The sequence below is a fragment of the Prosopis cineraria genome, unplaced genomic scaffold (genome assembly GCF_029017545.1).
Source record: "Prosopis cineraria cultivar Desert tree isolate PC_DT_omini unplaced genomic scaffold, ASM2901754v1 PC2, whole genome shotgun sequence".
Lineage (NCBI taxonomy): Eukaryota > Viridiplantae > Streptophyta > Magnoliopsida > Fabales > Fabaceae > Prosopis > Prosopis cineraria.
In genome coordinates, this window is record NW_026555333.1 from 38,916,887 (window position 1) to 38,936,889 (window position 20,003).

Below are 20,003 nucleotides of genomic sequence, written 5' to 3' on the forward strand. Positions count from 1 at the left end.
CTCAAAACTGTGTTTGCCTAATGGACTTTTAGTTGGATCTCAAATGGATTTTTAAATCGGTACAATAAATACCCAAATAACATTTGCAATGTGGCATGCCTACTGTACTTTACTTTTGAAATAAGAAAAGTTGTATCCAAGCTTCGTGGAACCAATAATATTTTATTATTGAAGGATTATTATTACATTATATTTTACAATCCTTATTACAAGTCTTTTTCAATCATCTCACTGGAACTAATGCTTCATTAGATGTCTTAAAATATTCCAACTTTATCTCTATTAAAAAGTAAGAAATACAATATTCAAGAAGCCATATAAAAACACTAAATTATAATTAAATTCTCTTTTTAGTAATTTGTAACAGGGATAAAATTTAAAAATGTTAATTATAATCCTCTTTATGACTCATATTAAGGATCTATTTTTTAGAAGGCATCCTATAATAGACATAGGAAAAAATGGTTTTAAAAGAAATATAATTAGAAATACCACAATGTGACCAATATAATATTTGGAGAACCAATCGATATTGGTAGGGGTGTTCAGCCTAAACCCATCCCGATTGGCCCGGTATCGTCCCGATCATATCGGGACGGGTCTTGTCCCGGCTCGAAAATAATCGGGACGGGACAGGAAAGAAGTTCGGGATGGGACGGGACACGGGATTACTATCGGGACGTCCCGTCCCGTCCCGAATATTATATATATTATTTTTTATTTTAAATATATTAATTATATTAATATAATTTATACTTATATTAATTATATCAATTATAATTTTAATACTTGAAATTCTTATTTAAAACTAAATTTTTTTATATTGATAATTTTAATGGCATGAAGTAAATATGGCGATATCTTTCTTTATAATATATTAATTATATTAATATAATTTATTCTTATATCTATCTATTTAATAACCTTTATTTATAATATATTTCTTGCTTATTTTTAGAAGAGTAATTAGCTTAGTTCATCTTCACTAAAGTATAAGAATAATGATTTGATGTTGTGTTTGACTTGCCTGTTGTTGTTAATCTTATAGCATAAAGATCACTTGTATTTGTTATTATAATATGTAGTTATGATTAATATAATTCAATAATTGATTTTAAATTATTGTTATTTATGTGCTTGTGTTGTTTTAATTTTAAACTTAATAAATTATATGATTTAAAATTTTAATGAACGTTATTATCCAAATCTTTTTTCGATATTATTCTATTTATCGGGACGGCGGGACGTCCCAATCTTGTCCCGGTCCCGTCCCGACTCTTAACGGGACGGGACGACTATCGGGACGGGACGGGACACGGGACCAAAATTCAGTCCCGATCTTTTTTTTGGGATGGGACACGGGACGAGAGTGTCCCGGTCCCATCCCGTCCCGTAAACACCCCTAGATATTGAGACCACCGTCCAATATAATAAAAACAAATATGTGTCTTGATAACAGTTTCTTTTAACCTATTAGGTCATCTGCTTCAACTAAACAAAGGTTAAGGACTAAACAAATAATACGAGAATATTAACAAGTAATAAAAGCAATTTTACTAGTTATTCCCTCGAGAAAATCATTTGTCATTTTGCTTCAATATTTCATTTAACTTCCTGCAGCCTTTTCAGAGTTTTTTGGATTTAATTCAAAAATAACTATCTACCATGATCCAGAGATGAAATTCTCCTCGCATTTTGCTTTTCATCCGTTGTTTCAACAATATTCTCTCTTTTGGATTCGGTTCTGCTTCTTGGAAGCCAATAGGGTATAAGCACAGATGTGCATGCAATAGTGAAACGCAACAAAGAGAGGCTAAATTGGATTCCCAAGACAGCATATATCTCCATTAATTGTTTAAGATAAGAAGCCAAATCTTGGAAAATTATTCACATCAGAAGAACTTGTGTGCGTATTAGTTCCAGTCATTGACTCTCGCACACTAAATATTCCTAATACATATCAATGACTGATTTAACTTCGGAATATGATTCAATTGAAAAACGCTTATACGGAGCGGCTTTTCAAAACTGAAATTCAATCCCCTAATTTTTCACTAAGAATAGTAAACAGTTCTTGAAAAACCGTAGCTAAATAAGCACAATTTTGAATTTTCCACAACGACAAAATTTTCACCCAGAATAGAGCAGTCCCGGATACAACCCTGTTTTACCCCAAACCTATGCATAATGAGACTCAAATCCCACTTGGACTAGCTCAGATAACAGAAATGTAATAAAATGAGGATAGTGACTCAAATTCAAACCCTCTTAATCTAGCAACAAAAGGAAGAAAAAAGGAGAACAAAACTAAGCTCGATTGACTAAACAATATCCTATTTGCTTTACTATATATCCCAACTCTAAACAGGTAGCCTATGTTTTAGTATCATGATCATTTAAGGGCTCGACCAAAGGATTCTTATATTACTTCACCAGCCGCTCAATTGTTTCTGTATTTTAGAATTGTGAGCAGATTTGCTACCCTTGGCTTTGTAACAATTCCTTGATGCAACAGGCTTCTGTCCCTTGCGAGCCGATGCTATGGCCCGTCGTCTCTGCTTATTCAAGCGCTTTGTGAGTTCAGCATCATTTTGTGTCACAGATTCATTGTTTTCCTCCTGTAAATCACAAAGATAAGGGCTTGTCTGGCTATAGTCCTACTACAAAAAGCAAAGTTCTGAAAACTCGATTGGCCGGAATTGAAAGTGAAGCAATTCCTGATTCCATCATCTGACACTTTTTAACAATGGTTCAATGAAGAATTTTAAGGAGCAAAGATTAATGTGACTAAATATTTGCAAAAACTATGTAGACTTAATTAACTAAACCATAAATGATGAAAAGAAATGAAGTAAAGGAACTTTCCGTACCCCATCATCCGCATCTGGCTTCTCAGAATCACTGCTCTGATCTGCTTCAGAGTTTTCCTCTCCATCCTTACTTTCATTTCCCTCATCCTGATCAAAACATAATCTCAATCTGTAAAAGCTACAAACAAAACACCATGCAAGGTTGCCGAGAAAACAGAATTCCACAACTTATCAAATAAGAGTAAACAGTCTAACCAGTTAATGACCATGAAAAGCTAAGAGTAGATGACCATGACAAGCTAAAGTAGGACTACACGCAAATTTTGAAGGACTATCCAACCAACCTGCCATGCCCACATCAATTAATGAATTCTATATTTTAGTCACGGTTCAGTATGTCTCACAGACAGTCCCTCTTATTTAAAGTTGCATTAAAAATAATTTAGTTGAATTGACTGGCTAGTTTTCGTCCTCAACTTTAAGCAAAAGGAGAGAACTACTTGATGAAAGATGCATTAGTAGCGACCAATTTTATTTTCTTAAAAAATATGTTACCAAAACAAATGGAAAATAAAGTGAACCTAATTCCCCATGTAGCAATGACAAATCTCTACTTAACATCACAGATAGTAAGTGCATCGCTCAAATCTCCATGATCACAACAAAAGCTAATGGAGATGTTACCTGCTCCAGCTGTAGAGAATCATCACCTATGACGTTTGTCTCTCTAAAGTCTTCTGCCAACTCAATGCCATCATCATCTGAATGTGTACCCATCTCTTCACTGCCTTCGATGAACTGCAGAGTTTAAAAGCTATAAGACAGGATGAAAAACAAGATGACATTTTTTACTGTCTGCCCATTGTGAACCCTTTTGTTGAATATCATGCTTTACCAAACAAATATTTCATGTCGGCACTAAGCTAAAACAGAAGGGAGACAAAAACAAAAGTATCTAGCATTTAAAATGAAGTGGTCTCCATCTTCTCCCCAGGAGAAAAAAAAGTATCATACCCTCTCAAGGTCATCTTCATCCTTCTTGGTGAAGCCACTGGCAGCAAGTTCTCTATCTAGAAAACCAGAGCTTTTGTCTATAGCAGAAAAGCAAGGTCTTCCATCTTCATCAGGACCCTCATCATCATCTGTGCTTTCTTGAAAAGAAAGATTGAACCTGAAACACAGAAGTCGGAAGTAAACCATAAAGGCAAATGGTAGAGGAGCCACAATTTAGACCTCATAAATTCCAACAGGTGCAAGACCAAGAATATATTACATCAACAGATCCATTAAACAGGAGATGCTACATGCAAAATACCAAGTACTAACAATGAATGAACAGAAAACAATGCAAAAATAAAAGAGATCGTACAAAAGGAGAGATATCACTAATGCAAAAGGGTGACCAAATGAAACCAATAACTAGACTACATATAGACAATTTGACATAGAGGGTGCAGAAACTCAACAGAACAGAAACACTCAACATACAAATGCTTATTTAGGATACAAATAAATAGTATCAAAACAAGCCAAAATAAAAGTTAACCAAGGTTCCCAAATTAAAAACCCCAGTTAAAATCAGCCAATCAAATCAATTAACAATGAAACATCTGCATCACAAAAGCACTCGATTCTACAGGTAACAGAGGAAAACATAGCCAGAGAAAAAGAGACATATAGATCAAGTAAAAATCATCTACAAGCACATATGTGACAGTTTAAAAAAGCAGCCATGTTCTATCCAACACATACCAAACACATCAATATCATACAACACTTAAAGAACATTTCCAATTCATATAAAGTAACTTCATTTCTAAGGCTTCTCTTAAGATAGTTTATCAATGATTACAACCAAAACCCTCAAAACTGATCATGTACATCACAATTGGTGTAATTGTTCAAATCAGCTCACAACACACGAAGCATAATTGTAATCATCAAAAAGGAAAGATCATTCAAGCATAAAACTATCTATTTACAAATAAGTGTACCATATTAATAATAACAAACCTTTTTCTGAAGAACTTAAAGATACATTCAACATCACGGTCAAAGTACCTGCAGTACAACAAATATGCAATGAGGCACTAACACCATAAACAGCATATATAATATTCGATTGATTTGATTCGATGGTATTAATAAGAAGAAATGATTTTGGGCTTTCCCATGTTTACTAACTTACTCACAGAATAAACAGCTGTAATATATTTATAGTGATCTACTTTTTGTGTTCCTAACCAAGAAAGAGCCAGATCCTACTCAGGCATGTGATTATAAGCATTAAAAACATTTACACAGGCATAGAAAGGAAGGAAACATTATAAAAAATAAGGCAAAGGCTCTCACATCTGTGCATTACGGTGTGATACGGATACCATTTGTGGAAAATCAATCATGGTAACTCTTTCATCATCATCAATCTGTAATAAATTGAAATTAGAGTCAACAAGAAGCAGAAGCTAACAATTACTGCATAAAATAACCAAATTAGTAGTCCATTGGATAATTTATGCCAAGTCAACACAAAACTAGTGCAAAGACGACAACACAGAAAATCCAATCATACCATGATGTTAAATTCATTGAAATCGCAATGAATAAGACCGTGCTCTGCCAGCCGAACAACTTGATTAAGAATTGTCTCAAAAACCATCTCTGGATTTTGCAATTGCTTCACCTGAACCCTATATCCACAAACCCAAATGACATATCCACCATTTATAATTGCCTAAGACCACAATGCTCTACATTGGTGCCATAACCAATCCCCTCCAAGTTCCCAATTCAAAAAAAAAAAAAAGAACCAAAACAAAATGGGGAGCAGGAATGAAAAGTCTGAGCCTGCTTAAGACAGGCAAATGGAGAAAACAATCAAATTTAGAACAGTTGGCAGGAGAATATAGTTAAAACTGGTGACAAACAGAGCACTTAGGAATGCAACATGTTCTTAATACCGTGCACATTCATGTGAATGCAATGAATATTCAAAGTTCAAAACACCCAAGTACTGATGTAAAAGTTATCTATAGCTACAATAATTAAAGATCATATACAACATTGAAAAAAAATAAAGCAACTGTTAAAGACTACAGTGGAAAAGCTAATCATAATGGAAGTCTCTAAAACTTTAATCAGCACAAACTTCAACATAAGAAGCTTTATTGATTACAAGAATGATGTAGATATAAAATTGTGATTGTACAGGTTCGATGTGAAAGCAAGTGATACTAAATAAGAAAGGACACTCACAGAGGGTAACCTTGGACGAGTGACATGACTACACAGTGTCTGTTCCACTCTATAGCTTTAGGAACAGGAAAACCATGCTCTTCTAAAGCCTGCTCAAGCAAAGCATGAATCATATGAAAATCAACAATGAAGATAACCACCCTGTAATAAATTTAAAAGGAACAAATGATAGAGAAGAACCTTCATGAATGCAAATTCTTTAAGGGCAGCAAGCCGAGACAAATACAGCCAGTTATAACTACTACGATGCCTTAGGTAGTCACGCTTTGATTTGACAGCTCTGAATGAAACTCTGCCAAGCCTGTGCAACTTCATTGCTAGAACTGTTCCATCTTCACAGGCAACCTCAAAGATATCTAGCAGAGCAAAACTACATTATTTAGGAAATGACAGTCTGATGTGGCAGCAAAGAGGGTTGGGTTTAGAAGATTGAGATTTAAGCTTTTCGGTCAATGAGTAGTGTAAAATGTACCTGACTCCTTTCCAACACCAATCTGGCGACCAACAGCTTGAAACACACCCTTGTTTACCATAGTTTTAATGGCCAGAAAATCATAGCCAAGATAAGTAAGGCGGAAGCCATCATCTACATCAAGGTAAGTTTCAATTTGAAAGAGTCACGGGTATGAACTTGAATAAACTATATAATACCAGATTAGAAGCTACCAACATTTAGAAGAGTCATGGTGCAACAACTTATTCTTGAGCAAATTCTTCAAAACTTTGTAAGTGCCTCCACGCCTGAAAAATGGTTGGAAAACCATTTAAAAACGCCAAAAGTAAAGTTCAGATGATAAAGGGAAAGAAATGGGATATTCAAGAGGTTACTGAAACATACTTGAGACGTGCTATGCGGTCAATGAGTTCAGTAGGTACAATCTCATGCTGCCAAAAAGAGTTTCAATGAGCTCAAAGCAAGTGACAAAAACAATATTAAACCAGCTTCATTCCCCATCCTTTTGAATGGGCAAGCAAACCATCACTCTAAATTCCACTAAAATCATATCCAATGTAGAAAATGAAAGAGATACATACATTCCTCATTCCCAACTCAACAGCAGTGAGAACCCTAAAATCATCTTTGGAGAGATATCGCAAGACATCTACGTCAAGCTTCATTGTCTCTCGTTTTACTCCTTATCGGTCAGTAAGATTGCTTTACTGGGCCTTCAAACTGTAAACATAAAAGGATTCATAGATGTTAAGCTCGCATGTAAGCGAAAAGAAACTACAGATGCATAGACGGACCTATAATGCACTAAGCGGGGCACTGAAATACATAGTTGATATAATACTCTTTTAATTTTTGTTCCCAGATACTTTGACACTACTCTAGCCAAGTCATTTACAAGATCATATATCACAAATACCTTGAGAATTTTCCAAAATTGATGATGATATAAAAATATTCACGAACAGAATGCCAATACACAACAAATCCAACATTGCAGAACATCATCCAAGTCGCTAGTAATCAAAATGAAGAGAGAAGAAGTACAGTAGCTAATTACACACCATTCAAGCAAAAACTAGTACCAAAAAAAAAATAAAAATAAAAATAAACTCAATATTCAACGATTACACGACCAGATTCAAAGCCAAATAGATTGAACAAATCAATCTCACCAGATTTTGGGAGTAAAAAAGTCCTAGGGTTCGAACCTTCTTAACTGCTTGCCCGAGAACAACCACACAGGGCTGACAACGGTGTACGGCATCCTACGGAGTGCGGAATGCTTGTGCGACGACGAAGAGAGTCGGACCCGCTCCTCAAGAGAATGGTTTTTATCGGGCTATAATTAATTTTAAAAAGAATTTGGTATAGGTCGAAAATTAATTAATCAAATAGCCAAATTAATTAACCCAAATAATAAAAATTATTAAGAAAAATATATTTATAAGTCACGATATTTTTTATTTTTAAATTATTTTCTTATAATTCATTTTGTTTTAATTGAATCCATAGAGTTGGATCAATTAAATTTTTTAACCCCTAAAAATATAAAATATAAAAGTTTTTAATTTTTTTTTTAAAATTTTATATTTTTATAAAATGATTGTATAACTTTAAAATTAATTACTTAATTTTTAAAACTCAAAATTTATATAATTAAATTATGTTTTAAATATTTTTATGGTTATAGAAATTTTACAAAAGATTAAGAAAAATTTAAACAATATATTAAATCAAATTTTGTTTGTTTGATTTTGACTAAAAGTATTAAATTAAATTTTTTATAAACTCTAAAAATATTTTTGTTTGAAAATTTTAATAATTTATTATTAATTTTAATTTTTAAGGATTAACTTATTTAATAGAACAATATAAATGTTTAATTAAAATAAAAGGTTAAACAGAAAAAATGCTTTGAAACTTTTTTTTAAAGATGTCTAGTATTCTAAATTTTTTTTATAAGTATTTGTGCCTTGGAAGTTAAAAAATGAAGCATTTTCACTTCATTGTTAAAAATTGTAAATGTTGATCATTAAATTAAAATTTGATAAAGGATATTTTTGTATTTTTTTCTTTTCTTTTGTGTTTAATCTCCGATTTTGTTCTCCAATAAATTATTTAACTTTTCTTCTTCTAATAAATGAAAACAAAAACTGAAAAATGCAAAAATAAAGGAGGGTAAAATTGTAAAATATTTTGGTCAAACTTTAATTAACAATTAACATTTGTGATTTTTTAACGATAGACCGAAATGCTCTGCTTTTTAAACTTTTAAGATAAAAATGTTTTAAAAAAAGTTTTGAATCCTAAGCGCCCTTAGAGAAAAAGTTATATAGTATTTTTGCTATTTAACCCTAAAATAAATTATAGGAACCTAACTTAAAATTAAGAAAAACTATAAAAACATGCAGATAAATTATCCCAAATCATGAGAAAAAAAGAAGGGATAAAAACTAGCAAAAACCCAATTTACTCCTTCCAAATGTACGGGATAAGTGATCTCGTCTCTTATTGAAAACGATGCTCATTTGAAGGAGGAGGTTCAAAGAGGGGAGGAGACTTGTAAAGCTTAAACAAGTATCCTGTATTTCATCTTTTCTATGGTCTTATTTTATTCATGGAAGCATCGTGAGATCAAGTTGACGTGATTAAAAGATGCTATTAGAGGCTTGTGTCTTGAGAAAAAAAAAAGTTAGTCAGGGCAAGACTTAGGGAGAATTTCAGTAAAAGATAAGGAAGAAATTTGATTTCAGGTGGATCCAAAAACATTTTAAAATTTTAATTCAGTTTAAAAAAAAGTTAAAATAAATTTAATAGTGAAAATGTCAAAATACCCTCAGAATCACTAGTTATTAATTTTCTTACTCTACTTATTAATTTGCAAATATAAGTTATAAATTATATGAGTTGATATGTCAATAATTATATAAAACTTAATATCAGTTTATCAATCATAAGCAACAACATGGTTATTAAATTGACAACTTTACTTGATAATTTATTAATATTAGTTGTAAATTACTAATAGATCTTGTAATTTATAATTGATGTTAGTAAATTAATAAGTAAAATTAATAAATTAATAACTAATGTTACTAATTGTCTTACAAACGAATGTAATTTACATGTGATATTAGTAAATTAACAAGTGCAGAAAAAAAATTAACAACTAGTGATTTTGCACAACACATTAAGGGTATTTGGTCTCTTTATCATCAAAATTTTTTTATCTTTTCTCCCTTGAACTAAACTGAAATTTTAAAATATTTTTAAACCCACCTAAAATTAAATCTCTTCCTTATTCTTTAATTAAAATTCTCCCTAAGACTTAAGTGTGCTTTTCTGCAAAAATAAACCAACTCAATGGGCTACCTGGTTTCTGTACATTTGATCTTGACATATATTTAGGTGTCCCTCTTCATCATGCATGGTATAGAGAATAAGGAGACTCATCAATATGTGATGGATAAAATTAAGATATAGTTGGAAAGCAAATCCTACATGATATCCTAGGTGATATGTAAGGCTGCATATGAGCAAGGTTAGGCCAAGTATCCCTCTTGCCTGGTGCCTAGCCCAATGTGTTGATTGAGCCAATCAAATACTCAAGTGTTTGAATTAAGTTTGGGTTAAGTTACCTCAAAAAAAATTTCAAATACTTTTTTGGAAAAAAAATAATTATTATCATTTAAAATATATTTTTTATAAAACTAATATTATAATAAAAATAATTTTTTTAAAAATTACATATGATCAAGAACTATCAATTATTTTTACATAATATTAAATAAAAAACAAATTTTAAATTTTGAAAGAGATCAAAAAAATTTAATGTAAAAGATATCTAAAAATATCATATAAATAATGTAATTTATAGTAACTCTCAACTAAAAATAACATCATAAAATGAATATTATTCACAAAAACATTAAAAAATAAAAAAAATTACATATGGTTGGGTTGGGTTGGGCTGCGCTAGGCAAGGTTCGATCCCTATTCGATGCCCAGCCCAATCTACTCGAGTAGCTAGAGTAAGGCTAAATTGACCAAACTATCAAACAATGTGAATAGTCTTAGTGGCATATGATGCTATTGAGACATCCAATATCAAGTCATTTAAATAGAGGAAAATTTAAGGAAAAAAATTCATACCCAAAAGGTTGTAATGTGTATTTGGAGCCAATTCATCACATTAAAGGATTAATACACACATATACTCTTGGAGAAGATACATTAAGCTATAATCTTGCATATTCGAGCTCAAAGAAATGTTGCAAGGGACCATGGAAACTTACGAACATGAATAGTAACCGGAGCTTGAAGTAGGACATGTTCCTATTGGGTCCACATCAAGCCGGAAGACATACGTTGACACTTTATGAGTAATCTTATAATGGATATGAATTGATTTTAAAAAATATGTAACGATAGCTTATGAGGCAACCAAATTTTTGAATTCTTAATTGATTTTGACATGCATATAGAAGTGTTTGCTGTGTTTTTGTTGCACAAGCATGCCAAAAGAAGATCCTCAAATGATGTGCTAAACTTGACTTCTAAATCAAAAAATGAACTCTAGGGGTCCTTGTCGACTTTTCCACAATTCATTAGGGTGCAAGTAATTAAAAATAAAGAAAATGAAGATATAAAGATGGAGCAAAAAGCAAGAACTGCAGAATGGAAGCATACATGATTGAAATAAATTGCAAAAACTGTGATACGAAAAAAAAAACAGGAAAAAAAAGGTCAAAATATCGCTGATGTTATTCTATCGGATGCCGTAGTTCTATTGGACATAGGCGACTTGTTGCTCTCTCATGGATGCAAGTTGATTAGAGAAACTACATATAATTTTGATGAAGGAAGTGTTTGTAATTTTTTTTTTTATGTGTTGGTTCATGCGTTAAGAGATTGGAAAGAGCTTGAACATTGGGTCTTGCTTTCCTGTTTTTCTTTTTGATACACGTTGTGTCTTGCTTTTCTTTTTATAAGTAAAATGGTCATTTTTCTTATAGCCCCATGTTGCAATTTTTTAAGACTACTTGTTGCAATTTTTTTGGTTTTTTTGTTTTCTACTTGTTGCAATTGTTCCCAAGGTTTCATCCACTTTTGTCATTTGTCTAAAGTGGTGCATTAGTTATCAATTTTTCCAATTAACCTGTTTGTTTTTTAAAGCTTGAGGTGGGATTGGGCTAAAAATTAGATTTTAGCCCAACTAAAATGTTTTGGCTATTTTAAATAAGCTATGGTTTTTTTTTATAAAAAACCACAGAAATACTGTGTTACACAACATGTTATATCATGTTAGCATATAAAAAATTTTTACACCCAAATAGTCGAGTATAAAAAATATAAACATTAAATAAACCATGGTTTTAGTTCATAATAAATTTTGATATGTAATAGAATTGTATGATTTTTTTTTTGACAAAATCATGATTTTGAATTCTAAAACTGATTAAAAGAGAATCCAAGTAGGCAGATTAGGTTAGCCAATGAAGCTATTTCCACTGTTGACCTGATCAAACTATTAAAATCTCTATGGATTTTGTTCTATGGCTTAAAAGTTTTTTTTTTTTCCTTCCTAGCTCAACACTAGCTTTTTGTAAGGCCTGGGCCCTTTCAGTTGTACAACATTCTTTAAAAGTTTGAATGCATGAATATCACATTTTCATTCAAAAAAAAATGAAGGGAAAAGTTATTACAAACATTACAATCCCATTGGGTAAATTTGGTTAAGTTCATTATCCATTTTTTTAATGCAAAATGATAACAAAACAAATCTAAATCAAGCCATATATAAAATTATAAGATTTTTATAGTTTGGAGTGTAGTGTCAAAAATTATAATATTAAAATTATCATTTAATGTCTTGTAAATTAAAAAGTCGGCGCATTTATTTATTTATTTATAAACATTATTAAAAGTGATTACCTCATATCTAAAGATGAGGTTTTTGGTTTCCTGATAACTGTGAGAATGGGTGGCTTGTTGCATTCAATAAGCTAATGAGCATCCATACTTCGTTATCATTTTTGTGTTGCTTTCTTACTTGAAGAAATCTATATATATATATACAATTAGGATTCCCAAGCACATGTGTCAGCATATTATAAAGTCATGTCAGCTCTCTGTTTTCCTCTTGTGATGACACGTGGATGCTAGATGATTAATTTTGTAGAAATAAAGTATTATTTCCTTAAGGTTGCATTTGAAAATATAATACATGCATTTAATTAAAACGTATAATGCATTAATTTTGGAATTTGATTTTTTCATTTATTGAAAATATAATCAAAAATTTCAATCTATTTTTTTAGAATAATTGCAATTAATATTTTTTCCGCCAAGTGATCATCATCATCCAATCACATTGAATACTATTCATATTACAACCTATAATTACAATTGTGTTTTTGCATTTAAAAATTAGGTAACTATTATTATCTGCAATTTTTTCCATTAATATCTACAATTCCTATTCTCATTTAAACATTATCCTCCCCTATTGCATATAACCATCAAATCATAGAGCAATTTTGAAAACTTATCATTCTTATTATCACCCATAATTAACGATTCATTATATATATATATATAATAGTAGATATTTAATTTATTTTTTATAATTGTATGGAATGTGAAAATACCGTTATGCAAAAGAAAAAAAATTATATATATTATTTATGGTCATTGACTTATGTTAATTTTCTTGATATAAATCTTACTTGATAAACAGGCATGGTAATTTCCTCCTCAAATATTGCATAGCATATAATTTTATATACTAATATATATTGGTATGAAACTTGGGATAAATTGCAGTATATCACATTGATTGTATTTAACTCCATAAATTCATTTAATGTCGACCTAATTAAATTTATTTTTTAAACAATCCAAATATTTGAATTTGCAAGCTGCGTGAATACTCCAACCATATACATTGGACTATATATATAGTGGTATTTCTTTCTCTCTCTCTCTGTTTTTTTTTTTTTTTGCCAAATATAGATAGTGGTATTTCAATTGCACATTTTCTTTCTTTCTTTCTTTTATCATTATTTTGTTATAAAAACAACTAAAATAAGAAATATTATGCTTCCATGTAGGATCCATGAATTTCTCAGGTTGAGTCATGCGGATAAAAAAATTGCTTGTTTTGTACATTTACTAGAATAATGTTTATAACTCTTATTTTGATTCTCTTATTTCCAAAACAAAAAAATTTGGTTCGACTCTTATTTAATTAATAATTGAAAGTTGAGATTTCAAATCAAAATTCAAATGAAATTGATTATAACATATATTATATTATATTATAATAGTAAATAAATCTAACGATTAATTTCATTAATATCATATCTACCGATAATTGGCATATAGTTGTATGGTTTGAAATTCAAACAACCCTTTTGTTAATGTTAGATCCTTTGTACATATGGCTCACTTTTGGTAAGAAGCATGTTCTTTTGTGTCTTTCAATTGACTCTGCAATTGTATGTTTTGATGTTGTCCAAGTGATTAACGTAGTCAAAGAGAATTGATGGCATTTGAGAAGGCATATTATGGAGAATGCCTTTATCTAGACTTACTTGGAGATGTTGTTTTCATGGCTCGGCGATCATCACCTCTACATTGGTATTCATGGTATATATTACTTTGTTTATGTTTTTGCATGTGTCTTGGGTACTTTAAGTAATAAAATTAAATATATAATATTTGAATATCTATTATTTTTTACCTCTTGAGTGCAATATGGTTGCACAACCCTGTGTGTCTCACTCTTGCAACAATAATAAGTTTTTGAAACTAATAGAGGTTGGTTTTACAACTTATGCAAAAAATTCTAGAGGAAAGATGAATCCCTTGGAAGTTTAGATTACTATGTTAAAAAGTCAATGAAATAAGTATTTATGTTTTTCATTTTTCTCCATGTGATTGTTCATACTTTTTTATCTTGGAGTTCTCAAACATGATAAAATGTAGTGCTCTAGAGTTGAGATTTGGGGTATTAGGTAGTTCTTAAGAGTGATAAGATATAGGGCAATATAAAATAAAGTTTTATTGAATTTAATATTATTGTTACTGGTAACCATTATAAATGTATGAGATATTATCATCTTAAAATTATGATATCATAATAGAATCTTATAAATTTATTATGATATTCAAGATGAGGTTTTCGTAAAGTAAGACAGCTTCATTATTATAAATTAGTTATCACTTTCAATGAGACAGCTTCAAGATAGCTTCAAGATGAGGCCTCCGTAAAGTAAGTCAAATGATATATTTATCACTTTCAATGGCAAACAATTGGAAAGATATGAAATTTTTAGAAAATTGAGATCTTAACCATTTTTTAAACATAAATTAGTTAACAATAATTTATATTATAATATAGAGGGAGTATTGATTTGTCCTTCAATTTAAAAGAATTAAAAAATAATCAACACACATTCAGCCAAAAAAAAATCAACAAATAAAAATCAATCACATTGATTTTAAACTGCATCAATATTTACTAAAAGAAAATTTAATAAGATTCAATCCAAATTTAAAATTCATGAATATCTATTGAAGAAAATAATCTTAATTTTATTTTGTGAAAAAATTGCAAATATACTTGGTAAATTGTTTTTCGATTCTTGATGATTATTGCAGAAATATCTATGTAAATATCCATATTACTATACTAACATAGGCAAAATCAATTGCATGCTTGAAGGATGATACTCTCTGGGATAATATTAGTAAGGTCCAAATCCCAACTCGAATAAATTAAAAAAAAATTTAGAGTTGAACTTGGGAAGATTAAATTTCATTCACTCAATTCAAAAAAAAAAATATATGGCCAAGATATATAACACATATTCATATTAAATACCAATTAACTAATCTCTTAAAACTTAATTTATTTTGTATTTAGAGGATACATATATGTTTGAATGCATTGTTATAGATATTTTCTTAAAAAATTAAGGCCATATTTGGTATTAAAGAACCATAGACTTAGAAATGGAATTGGAATAGAAATCCTAGACAAGCATTGTTTGGTACAACCTAATTACAATTCTTAAGAATCTAGATTCAAGGAGAAAAGCCGTAATCAAATTCCATCCTCTTAGCTATGGAATTGGTTTAATTCCTTAGAATTAATTTCTATGTCCACCTCTACCTCTATCGTCATCTCCTCCTTGTTGATTGTCATCCCCCACCTTCACCCACTGTCACTCGCCTCTAGCCATCACAGTGTTAGGCAATGACTACCTTCATTGCTGGCAACGACACACCTTTTAGATCAATCAATGACTTCCACCTAATAAGTGGTTGCTATCTCTGAGCTCTTCTCTATGGCTCCCAGATCACAATGATGTTTCTTTTGGCTGTTTAAGAGCCTTTGTAGCAAAATTGCTCGATAGCAGATCACGAAGATGATGAATTAGGGGCTTTTCTCCTAATACTCGATCAGGATTCTAGATTTGATTTGATTTGGTGGCTAATGGTTACCCAATTTTAATAATATGCCTATGCCTTGTCTTCCGTTATTTCACCATGAATCAAATAGGAGATTGCTTTTATTTATTATTTATTTTCAAGATTTTATCATTCTTTCATACTCACCTCATGAGAATTACTGCATCGTCATCGTGCACTTGATCTGTGTAGTGGTTGTTGAAACATATACAAAGGTTGTGGCAGTAGTACTATAGTTGCAAGGGTGTGTTGTTGATTTTTTTTTAATTTTTCCAAGGACATTTTAGTCTTTTTCTATTTTGAATGTATATACTTATTAAAATTATATTAGGATTCCATTTTCCTGCCAAACACACTTTTAAAATCCAATTCTATTTCTATTTTGATTCTTATTTCAATTTCAATTCCATAAAAAACTCATTCACTATACCAAATGAAGTCTAAGAATTTTCAAAATGTATTTTAATATCAATTTAAAATTTTAAGATCAACATTTTTTACTCGAGATGAAATGAGACATCTTAACACTAAAAGAGAGAACTTGCTTTTAATTAATAATAATGTAAAATCTTTAGTACCTCAAATGATATTAAATTAAAGAAAAAATTAATTATTTAATCTTTTAACTTTTAATTTAATTGTAATTCAGTTTTTTAATTTTAACATGTCGTGCTCAACTTTGGTTGGTTTAAAACATTTATCCTTGTCGTTAGTGGATCAGCGTAGACCATGTTTATGCATCACTAATTGGGTTAACTCCATTAATTTTTGCTTTTGTGGCCTATGCATTTACACAAAATTAAGCTCAAAGCTTTATGTTTTAAGCGATTAAATAACCCATTTTAATAATATCAATAGTTATTAGTAAAATTGACAATTTTTAATATCTCAATTATATAATATATTTGTACAAAATTTATTACATAATAATTATACATATTATATAATATTTGATCTTTTATTTATTATTAACTTACATAAAATTAAAAAATACCCCGTGCAATGCACGGGTGCATCATTAGTTGATCGATAAAACCCTAATTAGTTTAGTACTAGGATCTTCTGGCTTGGATGGATTTCTCTGCCGGCTCAGACCCTTGGTTGACCCGTCAGTTGTTTTCGAAGCAAAATCCTCATTTGATCTGACCAAATATTCCGTCCAGATTCACGTTTTTGCTTATTCCTACTTTTTTTGTGCTTTTTTATTTTTGTTTGTTTTGCACGTCTGCCAGCCGCATATTGATATACCCCACGCACTATAACGTTCGCCTTAGAGCACGCGCTAGTTTTTTTTAACGTTCTAAATTTTATTTAGTTTTTAGTTAAATCATTTAATTTTAAAATAATAATCACATTTAATGCTTGATTGGAGAAATACTTGGATAGACCTAGTATATTATATTATTTGTGATATTTCGATTAAAATATAAAATTTAAATGTTATTAAATATAAATTAATATTAATTATAATATTAATGATAGTAGAAAGAGAAAATACAAAAAGATTAAATGTGCATTATATTATAAAAATAAAAATAATTAAAAAAATATTACATAAAATTTTATTTGGATTACTTAAAATATTTTAATTGAATATATTATAAATGATGTGATGTATTTGATCTACTTAAGTATTTATTAACTTTGATTGTACCTTGAACAAGCCTGCAATAAAAGAATACTTGTGAGTATTAAAAAAAGACATATAAAATATATTTATTAAAAATTTGAAAATATTAAAAGTTATTATTGTCTTATTTAATTAAAGATTACTCTCTCAAAATATGTTTCATCTGTTAGAATTAGATCTCAACATTATTTAAAATGTATTTTTGGTTAAAAAACTATTAATTGTATATAATTAATTTAATTTACTATTTTATGTACATATTATATTAATTGAAAAATTAAATCTTACTGTCTTCTCCTTAAAGGAGTCAATCAGACTTATAAATCTATTTATCTTAAATAATTTAAATTGTTATAATTATAAATTAGTATTTATAATATTTTTTGCCATCAATCAGCATTCTAAAATAAAATTTTATAAAATAATGTACATTAATAGATAATAAAATATAAATTTTTATTTACATTTCAAATATTTTAACACATATAAAACATTTCTATTCTAAAATAATTTTTTTTGGATAAATTCAATGAAAAATAAAAAATAAGTGTAGTTTATTAAAAATGTGAAAGATAATGACAATTTAGGGATCACGGACGTGCGAGGCGCGTGAAATATATCTTCTCCCGCTAACATAGACGGAAGCGCTCGCATCACACTCGAGGACCTTTACTCCTTGTAACACCATGGGGCCTGGGGCACTACCAGATACGATAACGTAAGAATCTGTTCTTTTTTTTTTTTGGCCATTAAGAAAATGTTCTCATACGGGACCTTAAAAAAAAAAACAGAAAGAAAAAAAGCCATGAATTGTCAATATCAATATTAATTAATTATTAATATTAATTTATCAAAATAAATAATAAAATATATAATTATAAAAAAGATAAGACTTAAGTACTTATGTTTATATATTTAATATATTTTTATAAATTAAATTAATATAAATAAATTTTAATATGTTAATAGTATTAATATCAAGAGTTTATTATATAATAAATAAGAGACTCACATCTTTATTTAAATGGAAACAAACACCATAATTATATAAAGCTATTTTTTTGCAAAAAAATTAATTATATAAAGTTAAGTATATAAGTTTTTTTTCCTTAAAAAATATTCTCCTTCAACCCCAAAATATAACTATATAAGTCTTGTTAATTAATTTCACATGATTAAGGAAAGGATTTAAAAGAAGGCTAGCTAATTAAATTTGTCAACAAATTATGGTACTTTTCACTATTACTCTTACTAAGATTAGGTTGCACAATTCCTCTATCAATTAACTTTCTTGCATTTAATTGCAAATAGGGTAAGTAGGGAAAGGAAAAAATTTGATGCCTAGGACATTGTTTAAGTAGGATTTATATTTTGGATCAAGAGGTGAACCTGATATCTTTAATTTTTTTTTTTTGGGTATCGCCCCAACATTTTACAATTTAGTACAGTTTTGACAAATTTTTGTTGTTGTCAAATACACAAAACATTACAAAGATAACATTAAAACAAGGAAGTTTGCACAAAATTTAGCCGAAATAATTACACAGACATTTTCTTATTAAAGATAATTTTATGTAAAATACTATCAGATATTTAATATAGATGTATGCAAGAATTCAAACATTTGCCACAACATTATTGCACTCTTTATTTTTCAATAAAAAGTAATAACTATTGGTCGTTCACCATTATAATTTTGTAGAAAAAACATATAAAATAATTTTTTAGACACAAAACTCTAACTTCATTATTATTCCCTCAACTTCAAATTATAAGATACTTCTAAAAAAAAATAAGATATCCCAAAATATAAAATATTTTGATAAAAATAATGTTTTATAAATGATTCTTTTTAATATTATTTAAATAAAAATTTTAAAAGTTTATATTTTTGTTAAAAATAAAATTATAAAATATATTTAATATTTTTATTGATATATATAATTTTCTCTAAAACTATCTTATAATTTGATTTGAAAGATACTATACTATTTGTAATTGTAATTTATAATTTGTTTCATTTAATAAATAAATTAAATATGAAAAATCATTTGATGACAATGACACAACATTATTCGTGTTAGTCTAAATTTTAATTTTATATGCTCTCTCCATTATATGGCAATTTTTAAAAGTTTGAATATTAAAAAAATATAATTTTTTTTAATTTTTAATGTATAATTAATATTTTTTTAAGTATCCTTAATAAATAAATTTTTTTATATTTATTTTAAAATAAAATATTCTGGATAAATATAAAAAATAATATTAATTTTAAGATAAATTATTATTATTATTTTATTAAAGATGTGATTCTTACATCTTTAAATATATATATACGTGTGTGTGTCCCTTTAAACCATCGATCATGCTCGCT

General features: G+C 29.1%; 1 protein-coding gene across 2 annotated transcripts; it reads right to left on the reverse strand.

Moving 5' to 3' along the window:
- Positions 1 to 2,109: 2,109 nt before the first annotated feature.
- LOC129298621 (serine/threonine-protein kinase rio2) lies at positions 2,110 to 7,842 on the reverse strand. Of its 2 annotated transcripts, none has more exons than XM_054937055.1 (14): positions 7,728 to 7,842; positions 7,101 to 7,239; positions 6,904 to 6,950; positions 6,736 to 6,806; positions 6,538 to 6,651; positions 6,246 to 6,421; positions 6,066 to 6,154; positions 5,383 to 5,500; positions 5,163 to 5,236; positions 4,824 to 4,871; positions 3,825 to 3,981; positions 3,495 to 3,608; positions 2,871 to 2,957; positions 2,110 to 2,618 (listed from the first exon to the last, which is right to left on the reverse strand). In XM_054937055.1, exons 2-14 carry the CDS (start codon positions 7,182 to 7,184, stop codon positions 2,430 to 2,432), a joined length of 1,368 nt encoding a protein of 455 aa, XP_054793030.1. In that variant the 5' UTR covers positions 7,185 to 7,239; positions 7,728 to 7,842; the 3' UTR covers positions 2,110 to 2,429. The 2 variants fall into 2 exon arrangements, with proteins under 2 accessions (XP_054793030.1, XP_054793022.1); XM_054937047.1 differs by having other exon boundaries at positions 7,692 to 7,833.
- Between the last annotated feature and the right edge of the window lie 12,161 nt (positions 7,843 to 20,003).

Excerpts from the sequence above, each read along its gene's own strand:
- LOC129298621 (XM_054937055.1), bottom strand. The coding sequence starts at position 7,184 with ATGAAGCTTGACGTAGATGTCTTGCGATATCTCTCCAAAGATGATTTT. Across the intron at positions 5,501-6,065 it reads CTCGTCCAAGGTTACCCTCT|GGTTCAGGTGAAGCAATTGC; the intron begins GTGAGTGTCCTT and ends TTGTGGATATAG. Across the intron at positions 3,609-3,824 it reads ATGAAGATGACCTTGAGAGG|TTCATCGAAGGCAGTGAAGA; the intron begins GTATGATACTTT and ends TAAACTCTGCAG.